The sequence below is a fragment of the Giraffa tippelskirchi genome, chromosome 4, assembly GCF_054371585.1.
Source record: "Giraffa tippelskirchi isolate mGirTip1 chromosome 4, T2T-mGirTip1v1.2.pri, whole genome shotgun sequence".
NCBI lineage: Eukaryota > Metazoa > Chordata > Mammalia > Artiodactyla > Giraffidae > Giraffa > Giraffa tippelskirchi.
This window is the reverse complement of record NC_137278.1, coordinates 142,596,876-142,613,704: the sequence shown is the minus strand read 5'-3', so window position 1 is coordinate 142,613,704 and position 16,829 is coordinate 142,596,876. Positions and strand designations below refer to the sequence as shown.

Here is a 16,829-nt window from a genome sequence, read left to right as displayed (position 1 = left end):
TAGCAGAAAACCGATGAACTTTTAGGTTACAGATTGGAGTTGTAACTCATTTGCAAAATTACCACATCTCTGAATCTCAATTTTCTCATATGATAGGTAGGTAACAGCTGCTTTGAAGAAGTTATCTGGTTATTAGAAATACATCCTGAAGAACTGGAACATAATAAATGTTCTGCATGCTGGATGACAAATCTCTTGAGCAATCCAAGTTGCCCTTTCCTTATTCATATTAATCTTTTCCTCTGTTAAGTCAGAACAGACAGTTCTCCCATTCCATTAAGATATAGGTATTTCAAAAAAAAAAAAAAAAGATATAGGTATTTCTTTTTCAATTAATTCTTCCCATAGAGTTGGTAAGTGGTGTATCACAACTGGTATAATGAACCCCCAGGGGTGTAGGCAGTAAGAGGTACACAATCTGCAGATAACTTAAAAACAATAATGTAATCTACAAATATACAGACTATATACATCTTCATATCACCATACTCTGAACATGCATGTGTAGGAAAAGTTGCTTCAGTCGTGTCAAACTCTTTACAACCCAGTGGACTACAGCCCACCAGGCTCCTCTGTCCATGGGATTTTCCAGGCAAGAATACTGGAGTGGGTTGCCATGCCCTCTGCCAGGAGATTTTCCCGACCCAAAGATCAAAATCATGACTTCTGGTCTCCTGCATTGACAGGCAGGTTCTTTACCAATAGTGCCACCTGGGAAGCCCGTACTCTTAACAGTTCTAAGCAATGTCAGTGATAACTTCCTACCCTTTCACAGCCTGCCCTTGGTAAGCCACCTTTACTGATTCCCTTTCTGCTGGCTCCCAAGGTTTCAATTGCTCACCAGAAAGAGACTATTTTAGACATACTGTGGCTAGTAGTGCACACTCTGATAATGAAACACAACTAAGAAACTTCTTAGTACGAAATAGACTGTCAATATTTTGGCTAAATTAGCATTGGTTCTGACGATGAAACGTATATGCAATTTTCTTTGACTTTGAAATCTATAGTTTTGAAAAGAATCGCTTGAAAAAATAGCGTAAGTTGGCAATTAAATCGCAATCTTAAAGGCTCTAACTGGACATCTCTAGAGTTCTCAAGCCTGCATTTGTATATACAAAAATTAGAATCGAGCATTAGCCAAAACACTGTTTATGAATCTTAATACTTCCAAAAGTTTCTTTTCCAAATCACATTTTAGATGATTTTAGTTTGGATATAATAATATTTTATGTGAATGCATTTCTAGAAGGCAGAATGGCTTTATTTTTTTTTATTATATTTGTCCCCATTCAGCACTGCAGGGTTTAGCTCTTAACTTATTTGATGAATGTAAAACACCTAGGTACCACAAGAAGCACTGTAAAGCACTCTAAAAACTCTAGATATGTATATTCATTTTTCTAAAAAACACTTGAAGTGCTGAATGTTCTGGCAAGATGTGGTTCCTGAGATAACATATCCAATACAATGCCACCAATTTTATAAAACTAAGACAAACATTTTACAGCATCATGCACTTGCTTCAAGTAGTTTTCAAAAAATCCTTATGGGGCTTGTTAATAATGGTACTTACTGATATTCAACTCACCTTTAAAATGGCATATTAAGAAACTGGCTTTGAGCCTCTACAATGAACTTATAATAGATAGGAAGGTAGCTTTAACTGTTCTTCTAAGACTTTTTAATTAGAGTGGAATATAAATCTTTTATGTATAATTTCAGACAAGTTTTAGATTCAGTGTCAAGAGTCTAGGCGATTGCAATGGAAGGAATAACCTGGCATTATCCTTCAAAGAGAACTGAACTTTAAAAGAGACTTTTACTGACTTTATACAGTTGAATATGTCTTTTTCTCTCCCTGTCTCTGATAATTAGGACATTTGCCACCACCAATATTATGATGATCAAATGAGTAAAGACATATTAGAACTTTAAACAAATTCAGATTATTCAGAAAAATGATAGCTATTTGCCATTTAATCCACATAATCAGCCTATGAGATAGGTATTATTATTTTTATTTTTGTTCCCAGTTCATAGAAACATAAACAGGTTTTGCTAGCAAGGAAAGATCTAAGATTTGAACCAGGCAGTTAGTTCCAGACCCAAATTCTTGGTCATTATAATGCACTGTCATCAGTTCAATTCAGAATTCAACAAATTACAACCCCGGTTCAGCTGAAGGATATGACAGAATTGGATTTTAGGATAAACTATTATGGATTAGAAATTGTACTTTTTAAGAGCATTGAAAAATGTGAGTATTTTAGAATTTGGTTCAGTTCAGTCACTCAGTCATGTCTGACTCTGAGACTCCATGGAATACAGCACGCCAGGTTTCTCTGTCCGTCACTATCTCCTGGAGCTTGCTCAAACTCATGTCCACTGAGTCAGTGATGCCCTCCAACGGTCTCATCCTCTGTCCTCTTTTCCTCCTGCCTTCAATCTTTCCCACCATCAGGGTCTTTTCCAATTAGTCAGTTCTTCCCATCAGGTGGCCAAAGTATTGGAACTTCAGCTTCAGCATCAGTCCTTCCAATGAATATTTAGGACTAATTTCCTTTAGGATTGACTGGTTTGATCTTCTTGCAGTCCAAGGGATTCTCAAGAGTCTTCTCCAACACTACAGTTTAAAAGCATCAGTTCTTCAGTATCAGCTTTCTTTAGGGCTTCCCTGGTAGCTCAGCTGGTAAAGAATCCTCCTGCAATGCAGGAGACCCCGATTTGATTCCTGGGTCAGGAAGATCCCCTGGAGAGGGGGACGGCTACCCACTCTAGTATTCTGGCCTGGAGAATTCCATGAACTGTATAGTCCATGGGGTGGCAAAGAGTAAGACATGACTGAGCAACTTTTACTTTCAGTTTTATTTAGGGTTCAACTCTCACATCAACACATGACTACTGAAAAAACCACAGCTTTAACTAGATGGACCTTTGTTGGCAAAGTGATGTCTCTGCTTTTTAATATGCTGTCTATGTTGGTCATAGCTTTTCTTTCAAGGAGCAAGCTTTTAATTTCATGGCTGCAGTCACCATCTGCAGTGATTTTGGAGCCCAAGAAAATAGTCTGTTACTATTGTCCCTTTCCATTGTTTCCCCATCTGTTTGCCATGAAGTGATGGGACCGGATGCCATGATCTTTGTTTTTTGAATGCTGAGTTTTAAGCCAACTTTTTCACTCTCCTCTTTCACTTTCATCAACAGGCTGTTTAGTTCCTCTTTCTGCCATAAGGGTGGTGTCATCTACACATCTAAGGTTGTTGATATTTCTCCCGGCAATCTTCATTCCAGCTTGTGCTTCATCCAGCCTGGCATTTCGCATGATGTACTCTACATATAAGTTAAATAAGCACGGTGACAATATACAGCCTTGATGTACTCCTTTCCCAACTTGGAACCAGTCTGTTGTTCCTTGTCTGGTTCTAACTGTTGTTCTTGACCTGCATACAGATTTTTCAGGAGGCAAGTAAGCTAGTCTGGCACTGCCATCAGCAACCATTTATTTAATTGACTTAATGTTTTTCCAAACATTTATCTCTTATTTTGATTCTTTCCTGGAACTTGCCCACTTGGTATCTCTCCTATTACCTCCTCTCATGCCTACTTTCGCTTAGTATGTAAGGAAAATAAGCAGTTCATGCTCCTAACCTTGATCGTGCCTTCCTCTAAATCACTAAAACCAGATATAGAGTTGAGATAATTTCTGGCAGAGCCAACACAAAAGCATTTTTTTCTTTTTCTGGAAAGTTAGTCTATCTGTTATGTTTTTTGGTGCTTGTGATATGAGCCATAGAAAGAGGAACGTCACAGATGATAAAATCTGAGCTACAGACATGGAGGTTTGTAATCCGGTAAAATAAATTGTCACACTCTTTGCTTAAAGTTCGTGCTTGTTTCTAATGTTTCATTATGCTAAGAGATCTCGGGAAAAGAGAGGGAAGTCAGGCTTAAAGTGGCTTTCTAATTAATCTGTATTTATTCAGGGTGTACTGTATGTTCTGCTCTATAAAAATATTTTTAGATTGCCAGTCTCCTTACAGAAAAAGGGCTTCCCTGGTGACTCAGATGGTAAAGAATCTGACTGCAATGCAGAAGACCTTGTTTGGATCCCTGGGTCGGTAAGATCCCTTAGAGAAAGGAATGGCAACTTGCTCCAGTATTTTTGCCTGGGAGAAACCCATGGACAGAGGAGCCTGGCTGACTACAGTCCAGAGTGTCACAGAGAGTTGGACACAACTAAGTGACTAACACTTGAGGAGAAAAGTGATACGAATGAACAACTAAAATGACACTCAGAGAAACTAGCAACCATTGTATATAAGTGATTGTGAGGTTCATTTGGGACCAGGTAGATGACATTTGGGGCTTTAGTTAGAGGAAGTAAATGACGGTCTGTAGGCCTACAGGATTCTAACACACTGAATTTTCTGATAAAAATGTAGACTAGGGTTTCAGATTGACATGATGGTTGCTTAGGAGTACGCAGTGTGCATGAGAACTTGAGATCTGTTTTACCCATTCATCTGCCTGTCAAAGAAATGTGAAAAACTTTATAGGTAATTTTTTCCTTGGTCATATTAGTGGTAGAGTGGAGTTTCATGAAGACTTGAGAGACACAGATGACTGAAAGGTAGACAAAACAAAGTTGAAATTTATGATTCTGTCTTCAGATACTTATATTGTGAGCTTTTGTCTGTAGAGGTCAATAAACCCACTTCACAAATAATAATTATTATAACAAAAATGGTAATGGTATCTGAAAGGAGTATTTAGATTTCAGAACTGTCTCTGATTTTAAATGAATCTGACGTTGTTCTTACCAATGATAATTGGGATATTCAATGTCATACATTAAGGATTACTAAGTAAACATCTTTGGTTGCCAATTATACCAGACTTTTGGAATTAAAATTATTTTTAATAAGAAATAAAATAATCAGAGGGAAAAATATAGAGTATGATTAAAAATAATAACTACAAGGTCAACAAACCAGAAGAGCCAATTTTCCATCTTCTTTTTTTTTTTTTTACTCTACAGTAAGGTCTCCTTTGTGGATATTATTCTATTTAGAAAATAAAACTCTTTACTACCACAAGTTATAAATTCTATCTAATTTTATCTTATGCTCCAGGGAAAGCATGGTGCTACTTAGAAAAAAAACAAAAAAGGAAACAAACAAAAACCTAAAGGGAAAAAAGGGCTAAAAATTAAATTTTTATTTCACACATTTCCATAAAAGTTGGACTTTGACTAATTGAGAATGCATCTGTCTCATCTGCTCACTATGTACTTCCAACCATACACCTGTCTACTGCAGGTAAACAAAAGGTGTTAGTAACTGAGATAATGAATGAAAAGTAACATGCTAACAACATGATTTCACAATCAATCAGGTAAATATCTATATCAATAACTACTAAAGTAATGGAAACCTAGAATATCCAATATTAAGAATTAGACCTATAAAGGAGTTCCTTTGAAGGGGAAAATATTAAAGGATTATGAAAACAATTTTGTTTAATATTTAAATGTGTTCTTTCTTAATGCAAAAACAGGATTTTCACAATTGTCTAGTCAACTATTTTTTGTGAGATGAAAAACAGGGATTACATCTTAAAGTGCAATTCAAGAATTTCCTTCTGAGAGTTTAATCACAATCTGTTAGTCCTACATGTTCCACACCAGTCACCTGTTTCGCCCTCTTTGTCTATTCTTATGCTCCCACATGCTGTCCAGGGTAAGAAAAATAGTTTATACTAAATTCATGTAGAGAACAAAATGAAAACAGGAAAACCTAAACTAATGTTATTTTGAATAAGCCACAGCTAGTCAGAGTACCAATATAATTGTAGTTACTCATATTTTATATGATGATTTTTCACCTTTTTTGAAGACCTCTGTTTTTATTTGTCAATTAAGATTTAACATAAGCAAAACATAACAATAATTTCTCCTGAACTAGAGTAGGGTGAGTAAATTTCTGAATTGATGCCAACCAAATTAGCATAATGATGCTTACCCAAGTTAGCAACAAAAAAATCCACAAATACCAGTAGCAAATGCTGATATCTTGATATTTTAAGTTAAAAGTAAGTAGTTACTACAATTTTTTATAAAAACAAAACTGAATATTGTACACAGTGTGATCCCATTCATTAAAATAATGATGTGTGTTTGGGAATAAATAAATATCTAATAGTGATTATCAAGAGAGTATGATTACATAGGATTCTAGTTTCATAATAGATTATTTTCATTTTACGTCATTTTATTTTTACCAATTCACATTTCATGTTTACAATGTGAAACACAAATATGGATATTTATATTTAAAATTCAGGAGACATAATACTTCTTTTCCCAAATCTGAAAATAAAATACTGATAAAATAAAAGTTTCTGTGGTTTCAGAAAAAAAATTATTATGAATAGTACTAAATAGTACTGAGCCGTTTACCAGTTTACAGAATTTTTTTAGTTGCAAAAAACTAGAAATCCAGACCAAGGTTATACACAAAATAGTCAATAGTAATTATTGAAAATATAATAACTGTCAATTATTATACTTAATTCTAGTTTGAAATGAATGTAGTTCATATTTTGTTTTGCTGTTATTTAGAAAGTTTACGTAATTATGTATCTGCTCAATACGACTTTCCAACATTGCAGTGCATTTATCTACTAAGAGGATGAGATTTCTTAATAGCAAGAGGAGAAAATAATATCTGTCTTTTTCTGGTTGCACTGCACAGCATGTAAGATCTTAGTTTTCTACCCAGGATTTAACCCATGCTCCCTGCAGTGGAAGCACAAAGTCTTAACCACTGACTGCCAGGGAAGTCTCTCACAACGTCAAAAAAAAAATCAATAGGAAATATATTAAAAAAATAAAAGTAATCTGTTGAAATATTTGAAATACATGTAGCTACATTTCTGCATTGGTTTTCATGTTCTCCATTTCAAATGGCTACAATTTATTATTTTCATACCAGTAGAGGTTTTGAAAATGACAATATAAAACTCTATTCCTCATTTCTTATAATTAGAGTCTATCAGGAAATCCATGAAGTAACCACCCTAATAAATCCCCATAACTCACAGTTAAATAAAGCTTAAATCTTCACAAATATCAATATATTGGTGAATAAGTATATTTGTGAATAAAATATCAATATATTTGACAGTAAAATTTTTAGATATTCTGCATGCCAAAGCATCACTCTCCCTTAGGCTATGTTAATTAAACTGTATTTTTCACTAGCAGCAATGAGATAGAAAACATTAGTTCCAAAAAGGATTGCAAGTTAATAGTACATCAACTAAATAAAGTTCATTATTTTTTTTTTAGAAAAATAAGAAATTATCAACATGAATATTACTCATGAGAGAAAGAGGGAGAAGGAGAAAGGAGGTGAGCAGAAATGAAAAGGAGCCAATGGAGAGATGGGTAAAGTTAATTACTTTGAGGCACTTACTATCAGGTATTATTAGCAATTTTACTATATGCAAATTATGTATAATAAGTTGATAGGTGAGAGTAAGTTTTCTGTAGGAATATAAACAAGAACTTCAGAATGAAGGAAAATAAGTAAGGTAAATTAAGGTCATGAAAGAAACGAAGGCAACTCATGTAAGCTACAGGAAACTGAAGTGACAGGAGTGTCATGATAAAACCAGATCTCCTCACTGTATTATTAATAAAAATTAGAATTTAAATTTCATACCCAGTTGATTATAAAAAGTCCTGAAGAGCAAAGACACATAAATATACATAATTCAATAATTATCTTGCATTCCTTATTTGGATTCCATCACCAAAAGGGACGATATCTGTATACTAAGTATTAGAAACAGTGATGAACAATAGGTAAATGTGTAATTGTAGTATATGTAAAAGATCATGCATTTATTATATAAATCTTTATATAAAAATGAATTGTATGAAGATATTTTTCATGTCCTTTTTAGGTATAAATGTAAGTACAGTTACATTAATTATGTAGTAAATTTCAAATGATATTTCTCCATGATCCATTTGTAAGTAAAAAATAGGTTCCTGTAAAAGTTGGGAAGCCAGGATTGGAACAAAGTATATCTCATGGGTTGGGGCTCCATTTATACATGACTTCTATTAGAAACCCCTTCACTGATCACAGCCTTATCATGGTGAAGGGGATTGCATAACTCATTGAAGCCATGTGCGCAGGGCCACCAAGATGGATGGGTCATGGTGAAGCATTCTGATAAAATGTGGTCCATTAGAGGAGGAAATGGCAACCCACTCCACTATTCCTGCTTGGAGAACCCCATGGACAATATGAAAAGGCAACAAGATATGGTGCCAGAAGATCATCAGCAGCTGAAGTCAAAAGCTGTCCAATATGCTACTGAGGAAGAGCAGAGGGCAATTATTAACAGATCCAATAAGAATGAATCAGCTTCACAAAAGCTGAAATGATGCTCAGCTGTGGACATATCAACTGGTGAAAGTAAAATCTGATCTTATGCTATAAAGAAAAATACTGCATAGGAACTGGAATGTTAGGTCCCTGAATCAAGGTAAATGGGAGAAGGTCAAGCAGGAGATGGCAAGATTGAACATCAACATCCACAGAATCAGTGAACTAGAATGGACAGGAGTGGTGAATTTAATTCAGATGACCATTATATCTACTACTTTGGGCAAGAATCCCTTAGAAGAAAAGGAGCAGCCCTCATAGTCAACAAAAGAGTCTGAGACACAGTACTTTGGTGCAGTCTCCAAAATGACAGAATGATCTTGGTTCAGTTCCAAGTCAAACCATTCAATATCATAGTGTTCCAAGTTTATGCCCAAACCACTGATGCTTAAGATGCTTAAGCTGACCCATTCTATGAAGACCTACAACATCTTCTAGAACTAACACACACACACACAAAAGATGCTCTTTTCATCATAGCAGATTGGAATGCAAAAGGAGGAAGTCAAGAGATACCCAGAAAAACAGGCAAGTTTGGCCTTTGAGTACAAAGTGAAGCAGGGCAAAAGCTAACAGAGTTTTGTCAAAAGAACTTGCTGGTCACAGCAAACACCCTTTTCCAACAACCCAAGAGATGTCTCTAAACATGGAAATCACAGATTGTTCAATATCAAAATAAGATTATGTTCTGTTCAGCCAAAGAAGAAGCCCTATACAGTCATTAAAAACAAGATCTGGAGCTGACTGTGGCTCAGATCATGAGCTCCTTATTGCAAAATTCAGGTTGAAATAGAAGAAAGTAGGGAAAACCACTAGGCCATTCAGGTATGACCTAAATCAAATCCCTTTTAATCAAACAGGGGAGGTGATGAATGGATTCAAGGGACTAAATCAGTGCTTGAAGAACTATGAACAGAGGTTCATAACATTGCACAGGAGGCAGTGACCAAAACCATCCCAAAGATAAATAAATGCAAGAAGGCAAAGTGGTAGTCTGAGGAAGTTTTTCAGATATCTGAAGAAAGAAGAGACGTGAAAGGTAAGGGAGAAAGCGAAAGAAATACTCAATTGAATGCAGAGTCCCAGAGAATAGCAAGGAGAGATTAGAAGGCCTTCCTACACAATCAGTGGAAAGAAATAGAGGAAAACAATAGAATAGGAAAGACTAGAGATCTCTTCAAGAAAATTGGCGATATCAAGGGAACATTTCATGCAAGGATGGGCATGATAAAGGAGAGAAATAGTAAGGATATAACAGAAACAGAAGAGATTAAGAAGAGGTGGAAAGAATATGCAGAAGAACTAAATAAGAAAGGTCTTAATGATCTGGATAACCAGGATGGCGTGGTTACTCACCTAGAGTCAGACATCCTAGAGTGTGAAGTCAAGTGGGCCTTAGGAAGCATTACTACGAACAAAGCTATTAGAGGTGATAGACTTCCAGCTGAGCTATTTAAAATCCTAAAAGATTATGCTATGAAAGTGCTGCAGTCAATATGCCAGCAAATTTGGAAAACTCAGCAATGGCCACAGGACTGGAAAAGTTCAGTTTTCATTCCAATCCCAAAGAAGGGCAATGCCAAATAATGTGCAAACCACTGTACAATTGTGCTTATTTCACATGCTAGCAAGGTTATGCTCAAAATCCTTCAAGCTAGATTTCAGCAGTACCTGAAATGAGAACTTCCAGAACTTCCAAGCTGAGTTTTGAAGAGGCAGAGGAGCCAGAGATCAAACTGCCAACATTCATTGTAACATAGAGAAAGCAAGAGATTTCCAGAAAAATATCTACATCTGCTTCATTGACTATGCTAAAGCCTTTGACTATGTGGAACACAAAAAACTGTGGAAAATTCTCAAAGAGAGGGGAGTACCAGACCACCTTATCTGTTGCCTGAGAAACCTATGGGTCAAGAAGCAACAAAGCCAGACATGGAACAACTGACTGGTTCAAAATTGGATAAGGAGTGCAAGGCTGTATATCGTCACTTTGTTTATTTAACTTTTATGTAGAGTATATCATGCGAAATTCCATGCTGGATGAATTGTAAGCTGGAATCAAGCCTGTCAGGAGAAATATCAGCAACCTCAGATATGCAGATGATATCACTATAATGGCAGAAGGTGAAGAGAAATCAAAGAGCCTTTTGATGAGGGGGAAAGAGGAGAGTGAAAAAAACTGGCTTGAAACTCAACATTAAAAAACAAACAAATGAAAAGCTAAGATCATGGCATCTGGTCTCATCACCTCATGGCAAATAGAAGGGAAAAAGTGGAAATAGTGACAGATTTTCTTTTCTTGGGCTCCAAAATCACTGCAGACAATGACTAGTCATGAAATTAAAAGATGCTTGTTCCTTGGAAAGAGCTATGACAAACTGAGACATTGTATTTAAAAGCAAGAGACATCACTTTGTCAACAAACGTCTGAATAGTCAAAGCTATGGTTTTTCCAGTATTCATATACTAATATGAGTGTTGCACCATAAAGAAGGCTGAGTGCCAAAGAACTGATGCTCTCAAACTGTGATGCCGGAAGACTCCTGAGAGTCTCTTGGACTGCAAGGAGACCGAACCAGTCAATTCTAAAGGAAATCAACTCTGAATGTTCATTGGAAGGACTATTGTTGAAGTTGGATCTCCAATACTTTGGCCACCTGACGCGAAGAGATGAAAAATACCTCATGTTGGGAAAGATTGAAGGCAAAAGTAGCAGGGGGTGGCAGAAGATGAGATGGTTGGATGACATCATGGATTCAATGAACATGAATTTGTGCAAACTCCAGGTAATAATGGAAGACAAAAGAGCCTGCCATGCTAAAGTTCATAGGGTTGCAAGGAGTCAAATACAATGTAGCTATTGAAAAACAACAATCTTGCAGAAAAGGTCACATTTCTTCCAGCACAGACAGTGCTATAAGTTGGACACATGTAAGCCAAAAATAAATAAAATAAAATAAAATCTTGGAGGTGGTAAGCAGTATAAAAATGACAGTGGTCAAGAAGTTTATTGCTTAGGTATTGTTGAAACCCATTTGTTCTAATTAGCCCTAGGAATCTTCAAAAGGAGAATATGAATACCCAATAAAATTGATTTATTCATAACAGATTCTTAAAATATCTTTAATGATAGATTCACATGAAAATATTACTAGATTTATACTGCTGACAATACATATTGGGTATTTCTTTCTCGCACACACACACACCACCCACTTAAAGATCACAAAGCAAAGCCAAGAAAACAAACTTGAAAGGAATTTTTAATTTTAAAACTTCAACCTGCAAATTATAGCCAGATCTATGAAGCGCTTTTTTTTTTTTAAGTTTATAAAGAGCATGCTAAGAGAGTTCATCTTTTTTATCTTTTTACCTACAGCTACTAAGAAGTTTATTCAAATAGGAATATATTTTTTATGACAAATTCAACTTTCTATTTTCCCATCTTCAAAAGACAAAAATATTCACAGATATTGGAATACTAAGGAGAGTTGGCAAACATTTTTCCTTCTTAATATGTTTTCCTTTGACTTTATTGAAACAATCACCCTGTAGTCTTAGTCTATGTCCAAGTGGCAGGTTTCAAGATGCCCATATATAGCAAAGATTGCCCATTGGGGCTAGTATAGCTTTTGTTTTGTTTTCTTAACAAATAGCAATAGGGGTTAAGCTCTCTGTTTTGGGGGAAACTGTGTTCGTTCCTTTGTCCCCATTTCTTTGGCTTGACAACACTCTAGCAATAAATCAGTATTGGCAAAAACAAACAAAAAATAACAACACCAAAACCCTCTTAATCATTTGGAAGAGGTTTACAGAAGTGATGTCTCTGACTGCTGTTGTCATGAAGTTTCTAAATACGTTCAAACTTGCTCTCAGCACTGCTTAAGCAATGAAACAATTTCAGAAAATGACTTACCCTCCCTTAATATAGTCAAGGAATGAAACTTCTGTTTCTACCAAGAAAGACAGCAAGGTGACCTGAAGAAAGAAAACAAAAACAAGAGAATTATATACTAGTACTAATTGTAACCCTAACCGGACTTTTTTCTAAGTGTTAGAGAGAAAATTATATATCCTAGCATTTTGTAAATCAATAAAGATATTCTATTTTAAACTTTGCTAGGACTGATTGTTCTTACATTTAAAATTATCAGAAGAAAAGGGGTAAAAATTAAGTAACTCCTTTCTATGACCAATTTACTTCCATTGAAGAACAACATGCAAATTATCTACAAGGACACAGGGTTACTTCACTTTTTCAGGTCTGCTTGATTTTCTCGGGTGATTTCATTAAATGAAGAATTCATAATAAAACTTCTTCCCTCAGACACAATTCAACCCCTAAACAACTTGCAGGAATCTGGGTTGCTATGTCTTATGAGATGTTCTCTATTACAATCATTCCCATAGAAAGTTAATTTTTTATTATATACCTTCATATTAAAACCCTAATGAAAGAGTTGCTTCTATTTGATACCAAATGTTATATATACATATAAATATATTTTTTTAATTCATCTATTTGAATCCTTAATGAATAACATAAAATTTGACTTACTGTTCCTGAATTAGTGTATTTCTTCTTTTTTTCTTTCTTTTTGGGATTTATCACCTTAAAGAGCAGATAAAACAATTACAATGTTAGGATTTATACTGAAATATTTTAAAAATGTGTAGTCCAACCTGGTGTCTTCACATCTTATGGATTTATTTACTTACTAATATCTTTAGTACAACTCCTTGATAGTCTATCAGCCAAAACGTCTCTGCAAAATTACTAGTGATTATCTTCTTTAAAAAATCTTTTTTTTAGTAATATTCTTCTCAATTACCTTATGTATTGATTACCCTACCCATATACATCTTCCTGCTGTGAGGTCTCAAATATTAGTGACTGATTCGTAGAAAAACTATAGATTTCTCAGATGAACAAAATATATTTAAGACATAACAGTTCTAATTTGATTATATACACTAATGACAAATCACTCAAATATCTGACTCTTTAAGGTCTCTGTGCATGCGTGCTAAGTCACTTCAATTGTGTCTGACTCTTTCTGACCCTATGGAGCATAGCATTCCAGACTCCTTTGTCCATGGAATTCTCCAGGCAAGAATACTGGAGTGGGTTGCCATGTCTTCCTCCAGGGGATCTTCCCTACCCAGGGATTAAACTCATGTCTCTTATGTCTCCTGCACTGGCAGGTGGGTTCTTTACCATTAGCATCACCTGGTGGTGGTGGTGGTGGTATAGTCGTTAAGTCGTGTCTGACTCTTGTGACCCCATGGACACAGGCTCCTGCCAGGCTCCTCTGTCCATGGGATTCTCCACGCAAGAATACTGGAGTGGGTTACCATTTCCTCCTCCAGGGGATGTTCCCAACCCAGGGATCGAAACCAGGTCTCCTGCATTGCAGGCAGATTCTTTACCATCTGGGCTAGGAGGGAAGTCCCTCGTAACATCACCTGGAAAGGCACTTAAGGGTTCTACTTATTGCTTAATAATGACAGTAATTTCCATCAGACACATAATAATGTGTGAAAGTTTGGAGTCCTTGTGGGAGTCCTGGTGGGAGTCACACGGATTCACAAACCTAGAAATAGGCTGACCAATTGAGGTCTCAACTGTGCATTCTGACAAGGAACCTTGGCCCAGGGCCACCCTACTGAACAAAGGTACTGGAGCCAGTCTCATCCACCCAGCAGCAAACCTAACTCACACTCACCTAAGCCCCTATTAACAAGCATACCATCAGTAGATCCTACTGTATACCTAGCAATCGCTTCAATGCCAGCTCTAAATCTCCACATCTGCAGTTTTGAAGGTAGCCCCATAAGCGTGGAGAACCACCAGGAGAAGGTCTTTACCTGACAAAACAAGTCTATAAACCAGCAGGCAGCATTTATTTATCTACTTATTTATTTTCACTTTAGGAATTTTATTTAGTTCTCAATTGGGTTTTAAATGATATGATGGGCTTTTCATTGTCCCATTTAATTCTACCTGGCTGAGAATCATACCCTACAAGGTAGGCAAGATAAGCAGCCATCCATAGGGACCTATTCCTCTTTGTCTTATCTTCTTATTGGTAGTTATAGACTCTTAACAAGAATATAAGAGAAAAGTAATCTGTGTGATTTATGTTTTTTTTTTTCTACACAGCCTTTAAAAGCATAAATGCAGAAAAAGATTTTAACCATTACTGGAGTCAAAAACAACAACAAGTCAAACACTGGGTTAAATGCCAGCTTGTAGAGTTGCTAATTGCTTGAATGTGTTTCTTAATGCTCCTGCTGATTGAGTTGTTTCTTATTTTTTTCTAACATTTTGTTTTGCTTTATATTTTAAAATTTTTCTTTTTATATTTTTTATTGAAGTATAGTTGATTTACAATGTAGTGCCAATCTCTGCTGTACAGCAAAGTGACTCAGTTTTATACATATATAAATACAATCTTTTAAAATATTCTTCTCCATTATGGTTTATCCCAGGACATTGGATATAGTTCCCTGTGCTAAACAGTAGGACCTTGTTGTGTATCTACTCTAAATGTATAGTTTGCATTTACAAACCCTAAATCCTAGTCACCCTTCCTCTTGGCAACCACAAGTCTGATCTCTATGTTTGTGAGTCTGTTTCTATTTTGTAGATAGGTTCATTTGTGCCATATTTTATATTCCACATATAAGTGGTATCATATGGTATTTGTCTTTCTCTTTCTGACTTACTTCACTTAGTATAATAATCTACAGTTGCATCCATGACACTGCAAATGGCATTATTTTTTTATGACTGAGTAGTATTCCATTGTATATTTGTAGTACCTATTCTTTATCTGTCAATAGACATTTAGGTTGCTTGCATATTTTGACTACTGTGAACAGTGCTGTTATGAACATAGGTGTCTGTATACCTTTTGAATTACAGTTTTGTCTGGGTATATGCCCAAGAATAGGATTGCTGGATCATATGGTAATTTTATATTTAATTTTCTAAGGAACCTCCATGCTGTTTTCCATAGTGACTGCACCAACTTACATTGCCACCAATGCTGTAGGAGGATTCCCTTTTCTCCATACCCTATCTGCTGCTGCTGCTGCTAAGTCGCTTCAGTCGTGTCCGACTCTGTGCGACCCTATAGACGGCAGCCCACCAGGTTCCGCCGTCCCTGGGATTCTCCAGGCAAGAATACTGGAGTGGGTTGCCATTTCCTTCTCCAGTGCATGAAAGGGAAAAGTGAAAGTGAAGTCGCTCAGTCGTGTCCGACTCTTAGCGACCTCATGGACTGCAGCCTACCAGGCTCCTCCGTCCATGGGATTTTCCAGGCAAGAGTACTGGAGTGGGGTGCCATTGCCTTCTCCGCATACCCTATCTAGCATGTGTTATTTGTAGACTTTTTAATGATGACCATTCTGACTGGTGTGAAACGCTACTTCATTACAGTTTTGACTTGCATTTGTCTACTAATTAGCGATGGTGAGCATCTTTTCACGTGCCTACTGGCCAGATGTCTTTAAAGACATGTCTGTTAAGGGCTTCTGCCCATTTTCCGAATGGGTTGTTTGTTTTTTGTTGTTAAGTTGTATGACCTGTTTGTATATTTTGGAGATTAAGTCTTGTCAGTTGCATCATTTGCAAATATTTTCTCCCCTTCTGCAGGTTGCCTTTTCGTGTTTTTTTTTTTTTTTAATGGTTTCCTTTACTATGCAAAAGCTTGTAAGTTTGATTAGGTGCAACTTATTTTAGATTTTATTTCTATTGCTTTGGGAGACTGACCTAAGAAAACATTTGTTTGATTTATGTCAGAGAATGTTTTGCCTATACTCTCTTCTAGGAGTTTTATGGTGCCCTGTCTTATGTTAAAGTCTTTAAGTAATTTTGTTTCATTTTGTGCATGGTGTGAGGGTGTGTGCTAACTTCATTGATTTACATGCACCCAGCCAACTTTCCCTGCACCACTTGATGAAGAGACTGTCCTTTTCTCATTTTATATTCTTGTCTCCTTTGTCAAAGATTTATTGATCATAGGTGTGTAGATTTATTTCTGGACTCCCTATTCTGTTCCATTGATCTGTATGTCTACTTTTGAATCAATATCACAATTTTGATAACTGTAGCTTTGTAGTACTGTCTGAAGTCTGGGAGCGTTACACTTCCTGCTTTGTTTTTGTTCCTCAGAATTGCTGTATGCTCTGTAGCCTGCCAGGCTCCTGTGTCCATGGGATTCTCCAGGCAAGAACACTGGAGGGGGTTGCCATTACCTTCTCTAAGGGATCTTCCTAACCCAGGGATCAAAACCAGGTCCCCCTCATTGCAGGCAGATTCTTTACCATCTGAGCCATCATCCCTGTTACAGCACGTGTTCA

At 36.2% G+C, this 16,829-nt stretch overlaps 1 protein-coding gene across 5 annotated transcripts in view; it reads right to left on the bottom strand.

Moving 5' to 3' along the window:
• CPNE8 (copine 8) overlaps positions 1–16,829 on the bottom strand; it is a 268,048-nt gene that overhangs the window by 69,212 nt on the left and 182,007 nt on the right. For 3 of the 5 annotated variants that reach the window (XM_081483375.1, XM_081483374.1, XM_081483379.1), the window contains 2 exons: positions 13,021–13,074; positions 12,379–12,440 (listed from right to left, as the gene is read on the bottom strand). In XM_081483375.1, the coding sequence (XP_081339501.1) occupies positions 12,379–12,440; positions 13,021–13,074 (116 nt within the window). Of the gene's footprint in view, positions 1–12,378; positions 12,441–13,020; positions 13,075–13,181; positions 13,522–16,829 lie in introns of those variants that run through there. The other 2 variants (XM_081483377.1, XM_081483378.1) reach the window with 2 other exon arrangements.